The sequence below is a fragment of the Anomaloglossus baeobatrachus genome, chromosome 6, assembly GCF_048569485.1.
Source record: "Anomaloglossus baeobatrachus isolate aAnoBae1 chromosome 6, aAnoBae1.hap1, whole genome shotgun sequence".
NCBI classification, from domain to species: Eukaryota; Metazoa; Chordata; class Amphibia; order Anura; family Aromobatidae; genus Anomaloglossus; species Anomaloglossus baeobatrachus.
This window is the reverse complement of record NC_134358.1, coordinates 328,274,830-328,299,967: the sequence shown is the minus strand read 5'-3', so window position 1 is coordinate 328,299,967 and position 25,138 is coordinate 328,274,830. Positions and strand designations below refer to the sequence as shown.

Here is a 25,138-nt window from a genome sequence, read left to right as displayed (position 1 = left end):
TGTACATAAGGGCTGTATGCACTTATGTAAGGTGCTCGAGTTCTATGTACACATCCAGTTCAATTCTAACTAGGTGCTTGACTAAAAACTTAATGTGACGCTAGTCACTTAGGGGTGCTTCACACACAGCGAGCTCACTGCCGAGATCGCTGCTGAGTCACGCTTTTTGTGACGCAGCAGTGACCTCATTAGCGATCTCGCTGTGTGTGACACTGAGCAGCAATCTGGCCCCTGCTGCGAGATCGCTGCTCGTTACACACAGCCCTGGTGCGTTTTCTTCAAAGGCGCTCTCCCGCTGTGACACACAGATCGCTGTGTGTGACAGCGAGAGAGCGACAAATGAAGCGAGCAGGGAGCAGGAGCCGGCGTCTGGCAGCTGCGGAGGCTGGTAACTAAGATAAACATCGGGTAACAAAGGTGGTTACCCGATATTTACCTTAGTTACCAGCCTCCGCAGCTCTCACGCTGCCTGTGCTGCCGGCTCCGGCTCTCTGCACATGTAGCTGCTGTACACATCGGGTTAATTAACCCGATGTGTACTGTAGCTAGGAGAGCAAGGAGCCAGCGCTAAGCAGTGTGCGCGGCTCCCTGCTCTCTGCACATGTAGCTGCATTACACATCGGGTTAATTAACCCGATGTGTACTGTAGCTAGGAGAGCAAGGAGCCAGCGCTCAGTGTGCGCGGCTCCCTGCTCCCTGCACACACAGCTAAGCGGTGTGCGCTGGTAACTAATGTAAACATCGGGTAACCATACCCGATGTTTACCTTAGTTACCAGTGTCCGCAGCTTCCAGACGCTGGCTCCGTGCAAGCGCAGCGTCGCTTGCACGTCGCTGCTGGCTGGGGGCTGTTCACTGGTCGCTGGTGAGATCTGCCTGTTTGACAGCTCACCAGCGACCATGTAGCGATGCAGCAGCGATCCTGACCAGGTCAGATCGCTGGTCGGATCGCTGCTGCATCGCTAAAGTGTGAAGGTACCCTTACTCACAGGCAAGTCTGAAAGAAAGGTAGTCAGATGACCTGGGTTCAGATACCAGGAGAGCTTGTTGTGGATGCAATTAGTAAACTGAGACGTCAGGTAATGGTCTGAGGTCAGGATACCAGGATTACATATCATGGTTACAGGGAGTAAACTGAGGCATAGTCAGGTTAGGCTGCTTTCACACATCCGGCTTGAGCTCTGCGGCTCAATCCGGCTGTGCAAGCTATGCAACGGATGCGGTGAAAACACTGCATCCTTTGCATAAGTTTTTCCTTTGCGGCTAGTCCGGTTTTTGCCGCTTGCGGCATGCTACTGAGCATGCGCAGTGGCAAAAACCGCATGCGGCGGCCGGATGCGGTTATTGCCGCATCGCGCCGCATCCGACCGCCATAGGCATGCATTAAAAAATGCGCCGCATCGGCCGAATGCGGCGCGATGCGGGTTTTTTTTGCCGCACGAAAAAACGTGCCAGGCAACGTTCCATCCGGCCGCCGCATCGGCTAAATCTGCCGCATGCGGCAAAAACCGGATGGAACGCAAGGCCTTGCGGCACAATGCGGCACTAATTAAAGTCTATGCAGAAAAAACGCAACCGGCAGTAAAAAAAAACGGTTGCGATTTTCCTGCAAAGTGCCGGATTGTGCCGCATTGCAGAAACCGGAGGTGTGAAAGCAGCCTTAGGCTCCAAAGTCAGAATACCAGAAGGACACATCGTAGATGCAGGGAATAAACTGAGGAGTAGTCAGGCAACAGTCTGTGGTCAGATATCAATAAGCAAAACAAGCAGAGCACAGTAATGTAAGCCAACACAACATTCAAACACAATGCTGCAACTGGCAGAGTACATAACAACATGCCAGCGAAAATACTTATCTCTGCTAATTTGAGGTAGTCTGCACACTCAACTCTGCTGTAGCAAGGTGCCTGTCAGACTACTTGCCTTTGCTAATCCAAGGTGGTGTCTGCACTCTTGACTCTGCTGCATCTAGTACTTGGTTACCAAAATATGTCACATGTGGCGGAGAAAATGACAATTGTCCGATGGTGTCAATGTCCCCTATTTAGTTTAAATGGATAGGCTATAAGTGCAAATTATGTAACCCTATAGACAGAAAAATAGTCAATACAAGAAAATAGACAATAAAATCAAGTTTTATTAATGAATGATTAAAAACAAGATAAAAAACAAGATAAAAAGTGCAAAATGCACAAAAAGACAGCACGACAAGCACGACAAGGGACAGTAATGAATCCAAAAATTACAAAGATACATTTGAATGGCTATACATGATATATCAAAAATATAATAATTAATAATAAATAGCATATACAGCACAAGATTTGAAAATAAAATGTCCAAGGTAATATATTTTCTAAGTGATTATAAATTTCACATATAGCACAGGATTACGCATAAAATATAGTATATATAATATGATATAATAGAGAAAAGAGGCACAAAGAATACAGAATAGATAAATAATTCTATACAATAAATAAAGTGCAAGACTACAGTGCAGAGGAGTTTTTTAAGGTGCAATCATAAGGTGCATGATGGGGATAAAGCCCAAGTGGGCACTAGTATCTGAATACAAATGTGCATCAAATATAGTGGAAGTTGGTAGAGGGATTTACCCGGACAAGCAATCAGATGGAGACAAGTGTTACATGTATAAAAGAGAGGATTTACCAGAGGTCATGTCCCACTGCCGTGCCGACGCCAACCAACAAGTGTTTCGTGTTTCCAAAAATTACAAAAATACATTTGAATGGCTCCACATGATATATGCCTGACCTGACCGCATGCGCCCGATAAATATATCCCGGATATAGGGTAACAGACTCCTGATCGGTGCGGGGGAATATAACTGAGCCCTCCTTCCTGCCGTCTTACACCATACCTCCCTGACAAAGGCCACGTGCCGAAACACGTGTTGGTTGGCGTCGGCACGTGGCCTTTGTCAGTGAGGTATGGGGTAAGACAGCAGTCAGTTATATTCCCCCGCACCAATCAGGAGTCTGTTACCCTATATCCGGGATATATTTATCCGGCGCATGCGGTCAGGTCAGGCATATATCATGTGGAGCCATTCAAATGTATTTTTGTAATTTTTGGATTCATTACTGTCCCATGTTGTGCTGTCTTTTTGTGCATTTTGCACTTTTTATCTTGTTTTTAATCATTCATTAATAAAACTTGATTTTATTGTCTATATTCTAGTATTGGCTATTTTTCTGTCTATAGGGATGCATCTAGTACTTCCACATCTGCTTACTCACATGCTGTCCTGCATGTCTAGCTCGGTTGATCCTTGTTGTTTCACAAGTTATTTGACAAGTCTAGCTCTGCGACATTAACACTTCTGACTCTGACATATGGCTTAGTTAATCCACCTCACTAGGGGACCATATATAACCGGTCCAGGAGCAAGGTTGCATATTTGGAGTCACGGGGATCTACGTTATGGTGCCACTGGGCTGATGATAAAGATATTACTTGTTATTGAACAGAAATGACCAATGATGGAGTCCCCATCCACCATGATATCTTTTTATTTTTACTATTTTTTTTATCCAGATAAATACCTGCATTTTTTGTGAATGGATTTACTACATAGACTATTGGTCTCCTTTTTTAAAAGGTTCAACCTGGTATGACCTTTGAGAACTGCATAAAGGCGGGAACTCAGAAATCCTTTGGGACCATGAAAATACAAATATCATTTGTAATTTCTTTTGAGACTCATCCTCCCTCAGAATTTTCATCACCATGTTCCTGTATGTCCCAGGATGTTCAGGTTTCAAACCATCTGTGTTTGAGAATTCAGGTTAAGTGATATGTACCTTTACAGATTAATGAGGGCTCCAATTTTTTCCCTCTATCAGGCTGGGCTTGACCTCAGGCCGAGGTTCTAGTAATTTCTACCTCTATTTTGAGGGAGATTTCTTTGCTGGGCACATCTTTTATTGTACTGTTACACGTATCTTTTTTGTTTGTAAAAGGTCCTAGACCTGTTTCCCTCTCACTTTCTTCCAATAAATTCATAAGCATCTGAAAATATTCACAAAGATCTCAAAAACGTGAACAACAGAGAAAGACACTTCTTTCTCTGTGATTAAAGTTTTTGAGAACTCTGTTAATATTTTTTTAAATTTGTATTTTCCTAACATGAAAAAACAATATTTAGATCTTTTCTCCAAGATAATACATTAATTATAGTTGGTGGCACAAATTCTAGACCCTTTTCAATAACTGAGATCTTATAGAAATGTGACGCCCTGGCAAAACCAGGTAGTCACAAATAGGCCCCCGCATTACACCGTTCCCGCACTAAGAAACATACAGCCAACCAGAAAACCCTAGTCACCTCCACTTAGGGAAAGATAGACACACCAGTGGGCGTGACCAGGCAGTTGGGACACGCCCACCCAGGGGTCCAGACAGCCCAGGGTGGGAAAACAAGCAGGAAAGTGTTTAGAGTTCAGTTTGGAGAGGAGTGTGGGCTGGAGCTAAGTATAGCTCCAGCAGGAACGTTCAAGTTGAAAGGTACCAGGGTAGGAGCCCTGGTGCCACTGGCTAGGAGGCAGACGGTGATCTCCATCAGCAGGAGACGGGAAGACGGCTCAGCAGAACCAAGGTGGACTGGGACAGGGTTGTAGCCCGCCGGTACCAACACGGGGAACCGACCCGGAAACTGTAGCACAAAGGGGGGTACTCGGACCCTGAAGCCAGAACCCGGAACCAAGCGGACTGGTTAATTCACCGATTGAGGCCAGAATTAAAGGTCCTGTCCCACCCAAAGTCCCTCATAAAAGACAACAGCCCACCGATAGGGATAAGAGGTCACCGCCAGGGCCCATAGATCAAAACGGGCCAGCGTCTGCGGGTATGGCTCCTTAGGCTACATCCAGCCGGGAGCAGACTCCTGAGTTTCACACTAGGAAAGTCCACCTTACACAAACAGTGTAGAGGAAAAGGATAGAGACCACCAGCCGGGTGGGGGACCCGAATGCAACCGGCCGCGGCTCCGGCCACCATCACCTTGGTTTATCAGAGACTTGTGTGGTTTATTAACAGTGAGTTCACCAACACTCCCTGCGGTCGCTATCCCCTGCACCGAGCCACCGGGCCCCGGGGCCACCATCCCTGCCTACGGAGGGGTTAACAACTTGCTGCACAACATCTTCCCTGGGTGCCCCATAACAGCAGCGGTGGTGTCCCACCTCACCACACACCGTGGGTGGCGTCACGAACTTACTACGGCCTAACCCGTACATCTACGTCCCCCCATTTATTCGGCGTGTCTGCGAGACCCCCGGGCCCGGAGACCCTCGAACCACCATCCCTGAAGGTCCAGATCCGAGCAGCGCCGGCTGCTGGCACGGGGGCGGCACAGAAATATAATACAAAGATTTAGAATTTGACTATTGTCTGGTCTCAGCATTACCCACGTTTGTTGACACTAATTCTGCAGTGACCATACTCCCAATTGGTATGGGATGCTCTTTTTCTCTAAAAAAGACAGCTGTGAAAGATTAATTGTTGAAGGAGTAAATGATTAAAATCTGAATGAGGGTATGTATCTTAGTCATTTGTTCCCATGACTGGAATGGTGACCATCTTTTTGATTCCAGTACATCAATGTCCCCTATTTTTCCCTCTGGGTCAGATCTTTTTGTTTACAGTATATGAAACATATCTCATCTCTTCTCTGAGTCACATAAGATTCTCTTCTTTTTATCTGGCTTTAGATGGGATTTTCATATTGCCCAAACCTGTTTCTTGCCACAGGTGAGCTTGAACGAGCATCACATGTTTGAAACAAAGGTTTTCAACCACAATTTAGGAAAAGTGGCAACAATTCTTTCAGCACCATTTTTAGAGTTTTGTGTGAAATTATGTCTAATATGCCTTTTTTCCTCTGTTTATTCTGTTGCGCCAATACACACAAAAGAAATAAACATGTGTATAACAAAATGTTTGTAACTGCAATAATTTTCTATGAGAAATACTCTATTTTCTAGAACAATGGGTGCCAAAATGTTCGGTCATGACTGTGTAATGTGTACACAAAGACAAAGATATAATGGGCTTGGTGGGAAAGGTGAAAGGAGCAGGCTCACAATTTAGATATAATGCCCCGATGTCAGGTGTGTACGCCATGGAGCATGTCATGTACTTTGAAATGGCTCAGGAGAAGATCGGCTCCACAGAGGGCCAGCTATACTATATACAATATGACTGGCATGTGCATCTGACAGCAGTGATCAGCATACCCTCCAATCACTGCGATTAATCTCTTTAAAGCCACTGTCATTTGTTGACAGTGGCATTTAAGTGCCGTGATCCAGCCTGGACGTGAGTTCATCAGCTTCCTTGCAACGCAATTTCAGGTATCCGATGGGTTACTCTGACACCCAGGGGCCACCTAAATACCCCTATGCAGGCATGTGATCATATATAATATAATATAGAAACCTGGTTGAAAAAATTATATTAAAGTATGTTGGTGTCACGCCATACAACTAAGGATGTAAGCTTTCCATTTATATTAGATACCTTTTCTAGACAAATCTGTGCGGCCTTCTTTGAAATTCATCTGAAATGTATTTTCAATATAGATGATATCTAGTTCCCCTGTAAGATTAATGAATTAATGTTACACTCTGTGAAAACCTCAAGTATAAATCATACTTTGCATAATTTATCTTTATATGTTGGAGAATATCAAAGTTCTTAAAGCCAGTATTTTATAACCTTTTGTCTCAAGAGGTCAAATTCATTTTGTATGAAAGTGTTCTATGTCGATAAAATATTGAACATTTCCCCTCATTGGTTATACAGAGTGTTAGAAATGAGAATCTAAGAATACAGGATTAAAGATAAATGATGGAAGAAAACACTGACAACAGGCAGTTTGGGAAATGTATGCCACTTGTTGCAGGGCCTGCATTGGAGGTATGGGGAACAAAGTGAGCTCCCATCCCTAAGAACAACTGATCCCTCAGCTGGTGTGATATCTTTATTTAATGGTATTACATTGCATATCTCAAAATGGGATACTTGTTACTTACACGGTTTGTTCTGTTTCGAGGGCTTTAAGTGGTAGAAGTGAATAGGTAAGTTATTGACCCACATTGTGACTGACTGGGTAGATACCCTGGTTGCAAGAGGATTTTATGATACTGCAAACTGATTTCCAAAAATACTTACAAATAAATAATACATTTTCTATATGGAGTAAAATTAAGTAGGATTTGCCTTTAGTAGAGGCTGAGTGGCAGGATTTTACGGATAAGATAAATAAACATTTTCTTATTGAATCTCACATTTATATTTACTTTGCAACATGTACAGAAATTGCAATGTATAGGGCGCTAGTATTTTTTTTAGGATTTCTCTTAAAGGCACATCTAAAGTGCTTTTATATTAGCCGACCCTCCACCTTTAATCAGTGATCGTTTAAGGGGAATCTATCAGCAGGCTTTAGATATATATCTTGAGGACAGCATGCTGTAGAGGTTAATTACAAATTTCAGGGATGTGTCTCATATCAGACTGTATCCTGTTGTTTACTTGCAATGATTGTGTTAGCACCAGGAGCTCATCATTGCTTGGACTACATCAGTTAAATCAGCATGTGATTGCTAGTGATTGCTAGTCTAACCACACCTACTCCTGTGATAAGCAGTTCACTATCATAGACTATGTATATAGAGGTCCTGGTGTGGGCGGGGTTAGCTTTATCAGCTCTGCTTAATCCTACCGCTAAGATCTCTGATTGTGTCACAACTGCAGCACCCAGTAAAGTAAGTGATATATTATTGGAATCAGGTTCTATTCCTACATAGATAACGTAGCAAATACCTAGTGACTAGGAATGAGCAAAATTTAGTTAAAAGTTCGATTAGGGGCCCGAACTTGACTCAAACTGGACCCTGGACCAGGAACCCCATATAATCAATGGAGACCTGAACTTCTCTCATTTAATATGGCTGAAAAATGGTTGTAGTAAGGGCTAGAGGGCTGCAAAAAGAAGGACACAACTATTTTTTTAATTACTAATATATAAATATTTTGAAAAAATGTGATCTCTCTGTTTTGATAACAAGCTAAAGTAAAGCTGACAGCTGAGGGTTGCAGGCCCAGATGTCTGCTTTACCTATGCTGGTTATCAAAAATAGGAGAGAGCGCACGTTATTTAAGTTTTTTCTTTATTGCTCACAGCAGTGTAACAGGCAACTTACGTAACCTTTCAACAAACTTTATTAACATACAAACAGTACCTGAACTCTGAACTTGGACACAAACTATTTTTTTAACAGTTTGTGTTCAAGTCCGAGACCCACCTGGTGTCCAGTACGAACACCAAACTTTACTGTTCAGGTTCGCTCATCCCTACTGTGACAGAGTCCCTTTAATAGCCTGTTTGTGCAGGCAGACTGCTCTTCAGATGCACATTATGTGGAATCCGTCAGTGGGATTTCACCTCCCAAGATGATTTATAAGTGCATGTACCTTTACATGACCAGCCCATACCGCTGTTACTAAGAAATTAGCACTTCAATCAATATGCAAAAAAAGCTGCAGTGGCCTGTGTGAATATTGGAAGATTTTTTTTTGTTACTTTTCATACAGATTGTGATATGTAAAAAAAAATTGACAGAAATGTAAAAAATAAATAATTGTTTTAAAGTCGAACACTGCTTCTCGGGTTCACTCATCGGTAATCAGGAGGACCCAAGTATATGAAACTACCACATTTACACTACTCAAGTTGTATCAAACAGGTGTACCCAAATTGTGAAAAATCTGTTGCTGTGAATGTTGTGCATTGCATTTTTTCCACCCTCTTAAAAAAACTGAAAGAGAAACCATCATCTCCGTTTCATTTAATCAATTGGCTAATAAGATAGTGTGTAAAATATCTTCTTACAGAGATTGATTGAGTTTTTCCTGATCATTTCATAATATATTCATGTAAAGTTTAGAATGAAGACCAGGAAAGCACTGCTGTTAAGCAGAACATGCTAACAAATATGAAGGCTTGCCTAACAGTCAGAAAAAATAGGCTAAACTCATTAGGTTCTTTATGTTAATCTTTTCCATTTTTCTGTTCCATTTACAACTGAGAAATAAATACATACATGATGCAGTGTAGCGTTATCATTCCTGCATAGTCCTGCCTATCCCCTCCAGAAGAGAAGCTCATTTGTAAAGATGCAATATTCTCAAAATCACAGACTTGGAACGACCAACTTCTCTTGCTAAGGCTGATAGGGTTACCCATTTGGCCTTCATCTGGACAACCTGCTGCTGGAGGGTTTCAGTCACTTTGAAATGACAGACTATTTTTGCGAAGTCAGTAGAAACTGAAAAGTTAGGCTGTCAGTTACATAGGGTTTGTCAGATAATTAAAGAAATGAGCCCCAGGTGGCAGATAACACCAATAAGGCTAAGTTCACACACTGTGTTTTTTTGACGCTGCGTTTTTGTGCGTTTTTTGTGGCAAAAAACGCACACAAAAAGGCACCCACGGCAAAAAAAGTGTCAAAAAACGCACGCGTTCTTACTGCGTTTTGCTGCGTTTTTGCTCACTGCATTTTTATGCGTTTTTTATCAGTGAACAATGCCATTAAAGATTGTTGAAAAAAAAAAGAAAAAAGGTCTGATGTCATTTCCTTCTTCAATATGTTCTTCATTCTCCACTAGTGTATGCAGGAGAGCAGACAGCTGCAGAACTACAAGGCTCAGCATGCTCCATCCAGGACTGTATGCTGGAGGGAGAGGCAGGGGGAGCAGAACTACAAGGCTCAGCATACTTCATCCAATAGTGTATGCAGGAGAGCAGACAGCAGCTTCAGAACTACAAAGCTCAGCATCCTCCATCGAATTGTGTATGCAGGAGAGCAGACAGCTTCAGAACTACAAGGCTCAGCATACTCCATCCAGGACTGTATGCAGGAGTTTTTTGCCCCCCCCAAAAAATGACGTGGGCTTCGCCATATTTTTGTATGCTAGCCAGGTACAGCAGGCAGGTACAGGCTGCCCCCAACCACCAGCTGCCTATTTGTACCCAGCTGGGAACCAAAAATATAGGGAAGCCCTTTTTTTTTAATTATTTCATGAATTTCATGAAATAATTTAAAAAAAAATGATGTCCAGCCAGGTACAACTAGGCAGCTGGGGATTGGAATCCGCAGTGCAGGGTGCCCAAGCTTTCTGGGCACCCCCGCTGCGAATTGCAGTCCGCAGCCACCACAGAAAATGGCACTTTCATAGAAGCGCCATCTTCTGGCGCTGTATCCAACTCTTCCAGCTGCCCTGGTGACGGGTGGCTCGCTGGGTAATAATGGGGTTAGGGCTAGCTGTATATTATCAGCTGGCCCTAAGCCCGAAATTCATGGTGTCACGCAAATATTAGACATGGCCACCATGAATTTCTATCTAGTAAACATTAAAAAAAACACAACACACAGAAAAATATTTTTATTAGAAATAAAACACAACACAATTAGTGACTCCATCTTTATTGAAATAAAGAACCCCCCTCCGCAGTAATTCTGGGTCAAGGGTCCCACGCCGTCCTTCCGGATCCAATATCATCTGATCGGTTTGTTGGAAGGCAAAGCAATCAGATGATGTGTCAGGTTCAAGGGTCTGAATCACATCACACATCAGCTGATTGCATAAAAGCCGTTTATACAATCAGCTGATGCATCAGTGAAAAAAAAAAAATACTCACTTATGTGCTGATTACTGGCAGCTCCTGGAGCGATCGGACGGGAGTCTCCTGACATCATCAGCTGATAGCCGGCCGGGCTGTAAAAAGCTGGCGTCACCGCAAGACTTACGATCAGCTGATGCGTCAGGTGCCGCATCAGGTGATCCACCGCCAGGTCCTGCAGCAATCGGACGTGCCTGGGAGCCGGGACACAACCGGAGCAGGGGTGGCGATACCGGGAAGAGGAGCTGGGAGCGGACATGTCGGGAGTCTGCAGACAGGTGAGTATGACTTTTTTTTTCTACTGTTCACTTTTAATTTTGCAGCTGCTTCCATCTCCCGCCCGGCCATGGCGCCGCACGGGAGCGGACATGACGCTGCACGGGAGCGGACATGGCGCCGCACGGGAGTGGACATAGCGCAGGACGGGAGGTGGAGGCAGTGGTGGCGGTACCGGGAGGATTCACGCTTCTGTGTTGACTGACAGAAAGAATACTCTTCCTGTACATGTCACTTTACTACCCACCCCTTGCGTTTATAGCTGCGTTTTTAGTCATAGAAACGCACTGAAATGCAGCTATAAATGGAATTTGCGTTTTTAATTGCGTTTTTTTATCTCATTGAACTCAATGGGTGGAAAACGCAGTGAAAAACACAAAAATAATTGACATGCTGCGTTTTTGTGGCCACCACAAAAACACAGCTAAAAAAAACCGCTGTGTGCAGACAGCAAAAATGAAAACTCATAGACTTTGCTGGGGAAGCATAGTCATGCAGTTTTATGAGCAAAAATGCACCCAAAAAACGCGAATAAACGCCACGAAAAACGCACTGTGTGAAGTTACCCTAACTTGCAGGTATCTGAAAGTGTTCTCTAATTTTGATCAGTGTTCTTTTTCATTTATCTCAGTTACATTTTTATTATTTGCTGAAGAATAAATTCAATTTATGAAAAATCCTTAAAATACTGCGAGTTTACTCATGTTAAGGCCCCGTCACACACAGAGATAAATCTTTGGCAGATCTGTGGTTGCAGTGAAATCATGGACATATTGTTCCATTTGTTCACAGACACAAACCTGGCACTGATTGTCCACAATTTCACTGCAACCACAGATCTGCCGCAGATTTATCTCTGTGTGTGACAGGGCCTTTAGGATAAAATCACCTAGGACTACCTTAATAATTTAGAAATTGTGTCTTGTTCTCTAATTTTGATCTCCAGTGTTCTATACCTAGATTAGGTTATATCACAGCAAACAGCCAGTCAGAAATAAAATTTACTCCGATTGTGGATTATCCTTGGCTCTGGACAGTGATTCAAAACAATTCTAGATAATTCACAGCAGGGGATCAATCCTGACATTTTTTGCCAAGATTATTCACAGTTCCCTCACTGATGCATCTATTTCTGAAGATGTGATTTTAGACCTTTATCATTAGCCTGGAGACGATCACTGAAATGTCAGCATGGAGTCTCCAGTTAATTGATTTGTTTAACATTGCCAGCTGCTGCTCCAGTTTCTCTTATTGCATTATATTGTATCAGGCTGAATATTCCTGTTTTACTAGACAGGGAACCAGAGGCCCTAGTGAATAAACTGGTCAGTTAGAAAGAAATCACTTATATAGCTCTATCGCAGTCTTACTGTTCTGTTATTTGCAGCAATGTAAAAGTGAACAGAATGTGTATATGCTATTAATAATTGTTTTATTAGAAGATGGGGCTTTTCCTATGCTGATTTATGAAGGATATGACTCCTGGAGCTCTGCCAGTTCTGTTAATAATCTGATGCAATTTTCTTTCCGTGTGGGCAAAATCTCCACACCCACAAATTTGCAATATTTAGCAAAATATTTTGAGGTAAATTTCCCCTACTTGACTCTATTGCCAATTGCCAGGTTGTCGTCACCTTTTGTCCATTATCTAAATTGAGCACTGCACTCACAGATGGTGCCACCAGTACCTGGATGTAGCTGTGCCAACTGGAAGGGTTCTCTACCCAGGCTTGAGTCCATGAATTATGGGAGGGTGGTTGAGAGCTTAAGGCTGTGTCCGCACTTTGCAGTTCAATTCTGCAGCATGTAAGTCCCTGCGTGTGCGTTTCAGAACGCAGCCGAAAAAGCTGCATTCTGAGACGCATTCGGCAGAACGCAAAGTGCGGACATTCCTGGAGAGAATTCATGCTTTTTGGATGCTTTCTCTGCCATAGACAGAGTGGGAAATGCATCCAGAACGCACATTTTTCTCAGTACGCACCCACTCGGCTCTGCAGCATCCCCATAGACTTGCAGCAGAGCCGAGTGGGACCGCACTGTCACTGTCATGGCTGGCTGCGAAACAGTGCCACGTGATCAGAATGAACTCGGATGAACTTCACCCGACTTCATTGTGATCGTGCGGCTCTGTGCGTGTGCCGCGGCTTGATTTGCGGTCACACGTGAAGGACTCACCTGTGATAGCAAATCTCCTGAGTGACTGCAGTGAGCCACGCGATCTGCTGTGCTTTCACTCAGGTTACTCACGGCCACAGCTGCAGTCATCCACTGGAGAACGGTGGCCGCGAGTAACTTCAGTGACAGCTCAGCTGATCGCGCGACTCACTTCAGTTGCTGCATGGAGATCACAGGAGCGGCGGTGTTCTACTGCCGCTCCTGTCAGCTTCCGATGTAGCAGAGCTGGAAGCGTCGTGGGACCTTGCATCGATTATGTCGGACCTGGAGGTGTTTTTGAGGGATTAATAAAGTGGTGAAAGAGGGTGTTTTTTGTCTTTCATTACAAATAAAGGATTTTTTGGATGTGTGTGTTTATTTACTTTAACTTACAGGTTCATCATGGAAGGTATCTCGGGGGGACGCCTGCCATGATTAACCTAGGACTTAGTGGCAGCTATGGGCTGCTGCCATTAACTCCTTATTACCCCATTTGCCACTGCACTAGGACAATTCGGGATGAGCCGGTAAAGTCCTGGGACTGTCGCATCTCATGGATATGGCAATTCCGGGCGGCTGCTGGCTGATATTGTTAGGCTGGAGATCTCCCCATAACATGGAGCTCCCCATCCTAAGAATACCAGTCTTCAGCCGTGTGGCTGGTATCCAAATGGGGGGGGACCGCACGTCGGGTTTTTTTCATTTATTTATTTATTTATTTACTGCTCGATATAGACACGCCCACCGGCGGCTGTGATTGGTTGCAGTGAGACAACTGTCACTCAGCGTGGGGGCATGTCTGACTGCAACCAATCATAGGCGCCGGTGGGCGGGGGAAGCAGGGAATACGTGATGGATTAATGAGCGGCCGGCATTTTGAAAAGAGAAGAAGCTGCCACAGTGTGAACGCCGTGCTGCGCAGCGCCGGTGATCGTGGATCGGTAAGTATGAGAGAGGGGGTGGGAGGGAGAGACTGACATGGACAGAGAGAGATAGAGACATAGAGCGAGACCGACCGACAGACCGACTGACAGAGAGAGAAAAACGAAAGACCTGCCTTTGTTATGTTAAATAAAAACATGTGGATCGCAATAATAATGCAATGCAAGCGCACTGCTTAACATTTTGGCAGCGATTAACTACAACTCATAGATTTCAATGGGTGTAGAACGCTGCCAAAATGGCAAAAACAATTGACATGTTGCTTCTTTGAACGCATGGTTTTTACCCAAAATTATGCAAATTAAACGCAGTGTTTAGAAACGCAAAGTGCGGACAAGAAATTCACATTTTCCATAGACTTTGCTGGAAAATAAAAATGCATGCCTTTTGGCATGAAAACGCTGCAGTTCAAAACGGACCTAAAAAGCACCTGAAATGCAGGTGAAAACGGAAAGTGCGGACACAGCCTAATACAGGGCAGACACAGAGCCTTGATGTGCTGCACCAGGAACTGAAGACTAAGGGCGGCTTTGGACGTTGCGACATTGCACGTGCAATGTCGATGGGGTCAAATCGAAAGTGACGCACATCCGGCATCGCAGTCGATATCGCAACGTGTAAAACCTTTTTGATACGATGAACGAGCGCAAATACGTCGTTATCGTATCATCGCTGCAGCCTCCGACATTTCCATAATGCCGGTGCAGCGACAGGTGCGATGTTGTTCCTCACTCCTGCGGCAGCACACATCGCTGTGTGTGAAGCCGCAGGAGCGAGGAACTTCACCTTACCTGCCGCCGGCTGCAATGAGAAGGACGGAGGTGGGCGGGATGTTTACATCCTGCTCATCTCCGCCCCTCCACTTCAATTGGCCGCCTGCCGTGTGACGTCGCTGTGACGCCGCACGACCCGCCCCCTTAGGAAGGAGGCGGGTCGCCGGCCAGAGGGACGTCGCACGGCAGGTATGTGCGTGTGAAACTGCCATAGTGATAATAATCGCTACGGCAGCTTTCACTAGATATTGCACGTGCGACGGGGGCGGGACTATTGCTGCAGCATCGGTAACACATTGTTACCGATGTCGCAGCGTGCAAAGCCCGCCTAAGAGGCAACCCTGGGATATGATCTTACTGCCCAGACCAGAATGGTGGGCTTTGTCTTGTGACATTAAGGCTAAGTTCACACATTGTGTTTTGCTGCTTTCTTTTTTGGCTGTTTTTAATGCAAATTAAAAGCTGATTTTTACAGTACCAGCAAAAGTCTTGAGATTTCAGAAATCTTATGAACACGATTGCTTTTTTTCTGACTGAAATAGAAAACAGCTGCATTTTTTCTGACTGAAATAGAAAACAGCTGCATATTTTAAATATATAAAACTAACTTTATTAAACATGTACTATAGACAATTCGCACAATAATCCACACCAAAAAATGCAGCAAAATGCAGAAACCTGTTTTTTTGGAAGCAGCTTCTTTACCACGTAGAGAGTAGGTTTTGCCTGCAGAAAGCTGCAAAAATGCCTATGTATGTGTGTGTAGTTTCCTTATTATATGATTATATTCCTGGTTTTTAATGTAACTGCATCTGTATCTGAAAGCAAATAAAGTTTGGCACAATTTACTCTAAAATACTGCAGAATTTCTAAGCACACTTCTTAAATGCCAGCCAGCACGATGTGACTAGGATGAATAGTCCAAGAGGTAGAATCGTCAGTTTCTTCCTGCCCCAATTCCCCTGACTTACAGGTCTCTCACTATATACACACATAGGGTATGCTCACACGAGCATATGAATCGGACGAGTGCAATGCGAGAAAATCTCGCATTACACTCAAACCAATGTTAGGCAATGAGACAGGGCAGTTGGTCAGCTTTTCTCTCATCCAGATTCTGGATGAGAGAAAAGTCGCAACGTGCTGCTATTTGCTGCCGAAATCGTCCAAGACTCGCCAATACAAGTCAATGGTTGTGAGGCAAAAAATCACTTCACACGGACGGCACACAGACCATCCTAGTGACGTCCGTTTTTTTGGGATACAATCCAATCATGCAGCACAGAAAAGAATTTCTAAAGACTTTTTACCATATGCTAGTGAGGGGACTAGTCCCAAGGGCATTATATCCCCCCGACCATCCACTCTCTTAGCATGTTAGCACGTCTACAGGGACGTATTAACATGCTATTCAATGCAGCATCACCAGCGGTGCCGCGTGTACCTGAGTTCGCTGTTAACCTGCTTCTGAATGCCCGGCACTTCCAGTCATGCTCTGTAGACCTCTCTGAAGCTGGGACGTCTAAACCCGGCTTCAAACTGCGTATGACCAAAAGTGCCTGGCATTCAGAAGTGCGGTCACAGCGAACACAGATATGTGCTGTGTGGCACCCATGACCGGGTCAGGCACCACTGAGTACTGCACCTATGCTGGGAAAGTGCTTCCAGGTAGTTCTAAAGGCCAGAAAGAGGTGTGTACGCTCAGACACATAGCAACCAGGTCTCCAACACAATTAGACGGGACCCTTGGGCAGTCCCTAGAGGGGTCTGGCCTTCAATTCTTGTCAAGGGGTGTAGTGGAGGGCCTGGGAGCTAAAATGGAGAGGTTGAAAGGGAAGGAGTGGAGCGAGCCAGTCTGGTAGTGGTGAGCGGCGGTTGCTAGGAGATGCAGATGCGCACTCACACTAGTTAAACCCTGCACGTGAAGTAGCCATAGCGGGGGAGAACGGTGACCAGTCAGTCAGTCAGAAAGACAGAGAGAGATTTAGTCAAGTACGGGGACTGCCGGTGACTAGGCACGTACGGGGTACAGGTCCCTTGAGTAGACTTCAATTTATTGATCTGCTAAACCTGCCAGTGAGGGAACTACAAGTACCTCACCAACCACACAGAGTGCGAGCCTCAGCAGCAACGCAGGGACCCATAAGGAGACAGAGCCAGAAGCTATCTTACCTGGTCCACGCTGCCGGCAAACGGTCCAAAAAGGGGAGAAAAGGCAGTAGCGACATCCTTGGATAGACCCCAAGGTACTTCAAGTCAGGGGTTATCCGAACAAAGAGTGCTAGGAAGGTGAGTTAAGGGTTACCCTCAGACTGGCCTGAAGGAGCTCTGGTTTAACCTGGTGTATCTCAGCATCGCCCAGTCAGCTCACCACAGCAACATCGAAAGTGAGTAAAGAGCAGTTGAAAGACTTTCGGACTGAGTTATTCCTGACCCACTACCTTACACACCTGAGCCCCTGGAGCCTACCTCACTCACGGGGGGCCACACCATCTGACTGCAGACTCCATCAGCCTCAGACGCTCATTAAACCTGCAGTGGCGGTCATCCAAATCCCTAACCGCAAGCCGTGAGTGGCGTCACGACACATTTACCAAACTAACATACCTGTTTGCCATAAACAGAAGAAGACCCTGTGGCATCCCTGAAGCTGGATCGGTATCCCTTGGGCGACACACCCTGCACCACTGGTGATGCTGCATTGAGTAGCAATCTTAGTATGCCCCTGTAGGCGTGTTAACATGCTAAGAGGGTGGACTAGTTGGGGGATATAACGCCCTTGCGACTAGTCCCCGTACTCATTAGCATAAGATAAAAGATCTTTAGAAATACTTTTACTAAAAATCTCTTTATGTATGCTAGTGTATACAGGAATGGTTAGGCAGGGATTAGCAATATGCACCCAGAACTGCTCGTGGTTTTGGGTGCATATTGCACCTGACAGGTTCCCTTTAAGTAGTCAATACATATGATTTATTATGAAAGAAAACTGTTCTGAACAATAAACATTAGCACAGTGAGCAAAAGTCATCCTTCACGGCTAAACATACACATTTATTGGGCATGTTTGCAACTTCAGGCCATGTTTATTTGTCAGCATGCATAGTACTTATTCTGAAAGAACATCAAATGTTTGCACCCCTCTAGCAGCAAGCAAAATTGAATTACTCATATTGCAAATGAATTATCTGTTCAATAAAAAGCTTATATTACTTGTATTGGGATCACAGCATGTAATTTGTGACTTAGTTTGAGCCCCCGAAATATATTTTTTGTATTTCATAGTTGTTCGACAAAACTTTATTTTTTTCTGACGTTTTCAGACATTTTTTGTCTGGATGGGGAAAACAGAATTTTTTGTCCATGGATCCCACCATTTACTATGCTGTTTGATGCTGCTGCTATTTCATTCTATTTTTGAATGACATAGCCAGTAAATGAGATTTTTTTTATTAAGATTTATGTGCAATATAATATTTTTTTCTGTCTCTGCCCTCTTTATGTTTGGAAGTTGTTCCCTAAACCCTTAGACAACTTTACAAATTTCCTTGGCTTGGTGTGAAACAGTCAGGTCTAGGGCCAACATTGCCCTCTATTTTGAAGCCTGCTGGCACATAGTGAGGTGAGATATTAGGCTTTGGGACTTTCCTATTGGGAACACCTTGTCACAGAGGGATGCTTTCACCCTTTTTATATCAAAATAGTGTCAATTAAGTTCCCTATGTTTACATGTTTTTACTACTACACAATTAGTATTTACTCATTGTTTTCATCACAGTTTTTTTTATATTTATGGCCACAGTGTGAACATGCACATACACATTGCACTTTTAACAACAGGTATGTTGGCCCATTTTTTCAGTTAACAAAAAAAATTTATAGTGAGAAAATAAATTTAAAGTGGTGCAAAAGATGAGGAAAAAAGCATCAAAATCCATGTGTTATTTGCATCGGTTGCATTTTCGTACCAGGTGCTTGGAAATAAAGGTTGTAATGTAAGTAATGTTGATGGAGCCATAAAACAAGAACTTAGAATGCAATATTTTTCTTTTACAAAGTTAATACACATATTTTTTAGCATGTAGGGTTACACTTGATTAAAGAAATCAAATTGTCTCTCCAGGATTGGAGACAAACTCTAGCACTATGTGGGGATCACGGGGGAACACTATTCTCCTTATGGAGACTTTGCAAGCCAGTCTGGCTGCCTTCAAGTAAGGGGACTTATAGCTGCCATGCCTCTCTGCAAAATATTCAAATTGTCTCTCCAGGACTGGAGACAAACTCTAGCGCAGCGCCACCTATTGGAAGTAGCGATCCTAAAAGTTAAATGTGGATTTTTAACAACCCTTTACATATAACTTAGGATATATATGCCAGATCAGAATCCCAATTTGCAGACACGGTGTTTCGGGGTGCTCGCCCCTCGTCAGTGCAAAGTATGGGGTGTCTGATCTGGCTCATGAGAAAGCTATGTGGGGATCACGGGGGAACACTATTCTCCTTATGGAGACTTTGCAAGCCAGTCTGGCTGCTTTCAAGTAAGGGGACTTATAGCTGCCACACCTCTCTGCAAAATATTCAAATTGTCTCTCCAGGACTGGAGACAAACTCTAGCGCAGTGCCACCTATTGGAAGTAGCGATCCTAAAAGTTAAATGTGGATTTTTAACAACCCTTTACATAGAACTTAGGATATATATGCCAGATCAGAATCCCAATTTGCAGACACGGTGTTTCGGGGTGCATGCCCCCTCGTCAGTGCAAAGTATGGGGTGTCTGATATGGCTCATGAGAAAGCTATGTGGGGATCACGGGGGAACACTATTCTCCTTATGGAGACTTTGCAAGCCAGTCTGGCTGCTTTCAAGTAAGGGGACTTATAGCTGCCACACCCCTCTGCAAAATATTCAAATTGTCTCTCCAGGACTGGAGACAAACTCTAGCGCAGCGCCACCTATTGGAAGTAGCGATCCTAAAAGTTAAATGTGGATTTTTAACAACCCTTTACATAGAACTTAGGATATATATGCCAGATCAGAATCCCAATTTGCAGACACGGTGTTTCGGGGTGCTTGCCCCCTCGTCAGTGCAAAGTATGGGGTGTCTGATCTGGCTGATGAGAAAGCTATGTGGGGATCACGCGGAACACTATTCTCCTTATGGTGACTTTGCAAGCCAGTCTGGCTGCCTTCAAGTAAGGGGACTTATAGCTGCCACACCCCTCTGCAAAATATTCAAATTGTCTCTCCAGGACTGGAGACAAACTCTAGCGCAGCGCCACCTATTGGAAGTAGCGATCCTAAAAGTTAAATGTGGATTTTTAACAACTCTTTACATATAACTTAGGATATATATGCCAGATCAGAATTCCAATTTGCAGACACGGTGTTTCAGGGTGCTCGCCCCTCGTCAGTGCAAAGTATGGGGTGTCTGATCTGGCTCATGAGAAAGCTATGTGGGGATCACGGGGGAACACTATTCTCCTTATGGAGACTTTGCAAGCCAGTCTGGCTGCTTTCAAGTAAGGGGACTTATAGCTGCCACGCCTCTCTGCAAAATATTCAAATTGTCTCTCCAGGACTGGAGACAAACTCTAGCGCAGCGCCACCTATTGGAAGTAGCGATCCTAAAAGTTAAATGTGGATTTTTAACAACCCTTTACATATAAGGCCGGTTTCACACATCCGGCTTTTTGCCGTTTTGCCGGATGCGGCGCTCTCCCGTACAGTTAATACAGTACAATGACAGCGCTGTAACTTCCAGGTCACATGCGCCGGTCACATGACAGCATGTGACCGGCGCTTGTTGCGCTGTCATTGTACTGTATTAACTGTACGGGAGAGCGCCGCATCCGGCAAAACGGCAAAAAGCCGGATGTGTGAAACCGGCCTAACTTAGGATATATATGCCAGATCAGAATCCCAATTTGCAGACACGGTGTTTCAGGGTGCATGCCCCCTCGTCAGTGCAAAGTATGGGGTGTCTGATATGGCTCATGAGAAAGCTATGTGGGGATCACGGGGGAACACTATTCTCCTTATGGAGACTTTGCAAGCCAGTCTGGCTGCTTTCAAGTAAGGGGACTTATAGCTGCCACACCCCTCTGCAAAATATTCAAATTGTCTCTCCAGGACTGGAGACAAACTCTAGCGCAGCACCACCTATTGGAAGTAGCGATCCTAAAAGTTAAATGTGGATTTTTAACAACCCTTTACATAGAACTTAGGATATATATGCGAGATCAGAATCCCAATTTGCAGACACGGTGTTTCGGGGTGCTTGCCCCTCGTCAGTGCAAAGTATGGGGTGTCTGATCTGGCTCATGAGATTTAACTTGATTAAAGAGTCAGATATGCATTATCTTGCCCTTATTTTCATTTTGTGGGCTATCATATTCACTTAGTCTTATGTCCCATTAACACATCTGAGTCCAACCACTGTTTTTTAATGGATAGTATGAAAATTTCATTTTTTTGGTCATCTTGATTTGTCTGTGAGACATGTCCAAGTTTTACCAATTTGTGGAGAAATCTTGCACATTCAAGTTTTTAACTGATTGCAAAGAGAAGGTATATATCAGATTTGTTTTTCACCAGAATAAAAACAGATGACACAATGATGGTGAAAGTGAAAGTGAATATCAGAAAAATGATCTAAATATATTTAAAATGTCTGATGTTTGCAGCAGATATAGATATAGTAGAAAATAAACTCTGTTAAAATTCAATATTTCTATTTTTTCCATAGAATACTACAACACTTTAATACATCTTCAGAAGACTACACAGTCATCTTCACATCAGGATGCACTGCAGCTCTTAAACTAGTGGCAGACAACTTTCCCTGGACTCCCAGCAGTTCAAGCCAGGAAGGCAGCCACTTTGCTTACCTGACCGATAATCACACTTCAGTGGTTGGAATTAGGGGACTGATGAAAAGGTTTAATGTATCGTCTTCTCCAGTTACACCAGAAGAATTATTGCAGTCAGAAGGTCGAACATATCAATTTCAAAATGGCCTCACCTTCCATCTTTTTTGCTATCCAGCCCTGAGCAATCATTCGGGCAAAAAGTATCCTCTTTCATGGATAAAAAAGATCAAGACTGGGAAAATGTTGCCCATTAGGACTCGAGGCAATTGGTGTGTTCTCTTGGATGCAGCCTCCTTTGTCAGCACGTCTCCATTAGACTTGACGCAATACCAACCAGATTTCGTGACTGTTTCATTCTACAAGATTTTTGGATTCCCAACTGGCTTGGGTGCCTTGATTGTTTCTAATCGCATTGCTAATCGTCTGAGAAAAAGTTACTTTGGTGGCGGAACTGCAGCAGCTTATCTTGCAAAAGAAGATTTTTATGCTCCTAAAGACTCAATAAGTGACAGGTAAGTGACAAATTTCTGCAATGACAGTCTGTATATATTAAATGTACAACTTAAAAAATTTAATTTTTATTGATTGGAAAATTCCATATTTTAAATGAAAAATATAAATATATATATAGTATATTGTTACAAAAAGATCTGGATAAGATGTCAGAATGGGCAGATACTTGGCAAATGAGATTTAGTGTTGATAAATGTAAAGCAATGCACCTAGGACGGAGTAATCCTATAGCTGCGTATACATTAAATGGAAGTAAACTCGGGACTACAGAACAGGAGAAGGACTTGTGTATTCTGATTACAAATAAGCTGAGCAGCAGCACTCAATGTCAAGCAGCAGCTGCAAAAGCAAACAAGATTCTAGGGTGTATAAAAAGAGAGATTAGATCCCGTGATCCCAACGTAATGTTACCCCTCTATAAATCACTTGTAAGGCCACATCTGGAATATGGGATCCAGTTTTGGGCTCCATATTTTAAAAAGGACATTCAGAAATTAGAGTCAGTTCAAAGGTGGGCAACTAGACTAATACAAGAATGGAAGGCCTCCCGTATGATGAGAGGTTGGAAAAGTTAGATTTGTTTAGCTTAGAAAAAGGACGTCTCAGAGGAGATCTCATTTATATGTATAAATACATGTGTGGTCAATATAAAGGACTGGCACAAGACTTATTCCTTCCAAAGACAGTACTAAGGACCAGGGGGCACTCACTGCGAGTGGAAGAAAAGTAATTCCGACAGCTAAATAGGAAAGGGTTCTTTACAGTTAGAGCAGTTAGACTGTGGAATGTCCTACCACAGGAGGTAGTAATGGCAGATACTATAACAGCTTTTAAAAAAGGGCTGGATGATTTCCTCAGTACACATATCATTGTTGGTTATAAATGACTTAGTGACCAAATGTAGAACTGGTGGAGGAAGGTTGAACTAGATGGACCTAGGTCTTTTTTCAACCTATGTAACTATGTAACTATGTAATAGAAAGGGAATATATTCAACTAGTAGAACTGAAAAAGGGGATTACCAAGTGCTTACAAAACCAATATACACTACAGACAAAATTGCATAAGTCAGAAAAAAGTTAGTAAGAAATATGCCTACGTTTACATGTACACTGAAAGGTTAATAAATATATATAAAAATATAAATATATATCAATTTTATGCAACCGGTACAAAAAATGTCCGTAAATATATAAAAAATATGAAAGAGCAGTGTTAGGATAAATGTGGCCTTAAAATAACCTAATGTGTTTGTAGCTTGTGGCTACAGGCTGCAGCCCCCAGCCGAGCACTTATATTGGTGTGGCGCCCCTGACCTGGTCAGGCACCACTGAGTACTGCACCCATGCTGGGGACAGTACAATACAGGTAATCCAGAAGGCTGACTGGGGTGTGGAACACAGGCGCATAGTGATCAGGTCTCACACATGTACCCATGAGAGGACCCCTGGGGATCCCAGGAGGGGGCAAGCCTTCACCTTCACTGGAATAGTGGAGGGGGTAGAGCCTCCATCTCCTCTCAGGGGGTGTGGTGGAGAGTCTGGTTGCTAGGTGGCGTAGGCAAGAACAGGAGAGGAGGGGCAGTGAGTCAGTTAGAGCAGAGAACTCCATAGGGCTCAGTGAGGAGCAGACCTGTGGGGCTGTTGCTGTCTAACAGCGCCCGCGCAGTGGCTACAGACGGGGGAGAACGGTCAACTAGGAGTGCTGCCTGAAAGCCAGCTTCAGCTAGCGAGTGCAACGGAGTGGGAAGTAAGGAGACTGCTAGAGAGCACCAGGCCCAACCGGGCGGCAGATCCCGAAGCGGGGATAGATTCAACTTTCTTCTGCTAAACCTGCCGGTGTGGGGCTCTTAAAGCCCACACCACAACACTACAAAAGCCGCAGCCACGTAACCGCAGTGAGGGCCCATAGGTCATAGGAGGCAAGAGGCTGGAGTGGCCTGGTCCGGGGAACAAGCACACGGCAAACAAGAAGGGGAGAGAGGCTTGGAGCATCTTCCCTGGGTGACCCCCATAGGGACTCAAAGTCGGGGTTACCCCAAACCACCAAGGGCTAAGGAAGGCGAGTCAGTAGTCACCCTCATAAAGTCAGCCTGAAGGATACCTGGTTCCCACCTGGTTCATCCCAGCTACGCCCGGGCTACTCACCCTGCCATCAAATGTGAGTAAAGCCCTTGAAAGACATTCCGGCCTGTGTGGTCATTCTGCGCCTTGTGGTACTACAAACCTACACCGGGCCCTGGGGCTTGCCTCACTCTCAGGAGGCTACTACATCCGACTGCACCCACCATCAGCCCCAGGCGTCCCCTAACCTGCAGTGGCGGTCCCCACTGACCGCAATACTGAGAGTGGCGTCACGATCAAAACAAGAAGATTTCCTACCAGTGACGGAGATCCAGCAACGTGGAGTCCCTGAAGGTAATGCACCGACACCGACACAGCACCTGCGGGGCTTCACCTCTGGCGTCACGAACAGGATAAGGACTAGACCTGTTCAGACAGGTGACCATGTGCCTAGGCGGTCCGCTTGAAAAATTGGAAGCGCCGCCATGTTGCCACCATGAAAAGCGCGCTGAAAAACAACAGCAGCCCGCGCTGGAAGAAGTTACCGCCCACGAAGAGGTGTGGCTACCCAGAGATCCCCTGCAGAGTCCTGACCTCGCTGATGAAGAAAGCGGAAGCGTCCAGAGACGGCGCAGCAGAAGAGAAGCCAGCAGCTTGGTAGAGAAAATGGAGTCCAGACGCGGATACCCGGAACCAGGCACTGCTGCCTGGTGGTGCCGAGAGCTTGCCATCTTCTGCGACCGGCTGGAGGCCGGGATTGTGCGACAGCTTAGGGAAGAACGCACGGAGCTCCTGGAGATGGCTGCGGCGGTGCGGACCTACGAGGAGGGAGCC

General features: G+C 44.5%; 1 protein-coding gene across 2 annotated transcripts in view; it reads left to right on the top strand.

The window, feature by feature from the left end:
* MOCOS (molybdenum cofactor sulfurase) overlaps positions 1–25,138 on the top strand; it is a 393,375-nt gene that overhangs the window by 87,702 nt on the left and 280,535 nt on the right. For both annotated transcript variants that reach the window (XM_075316537.1, XM_075316536.1), the window contains exon 4: positions 21,605–22,240. In XM_075316537.1, coding sequence (XP_075172652.1) covers positions 21,605–22,240 — 636 coding nt within the window. The remainder of the gene's footprint in view (positions 1–21,604; positions 22,241–25,138) is intronic.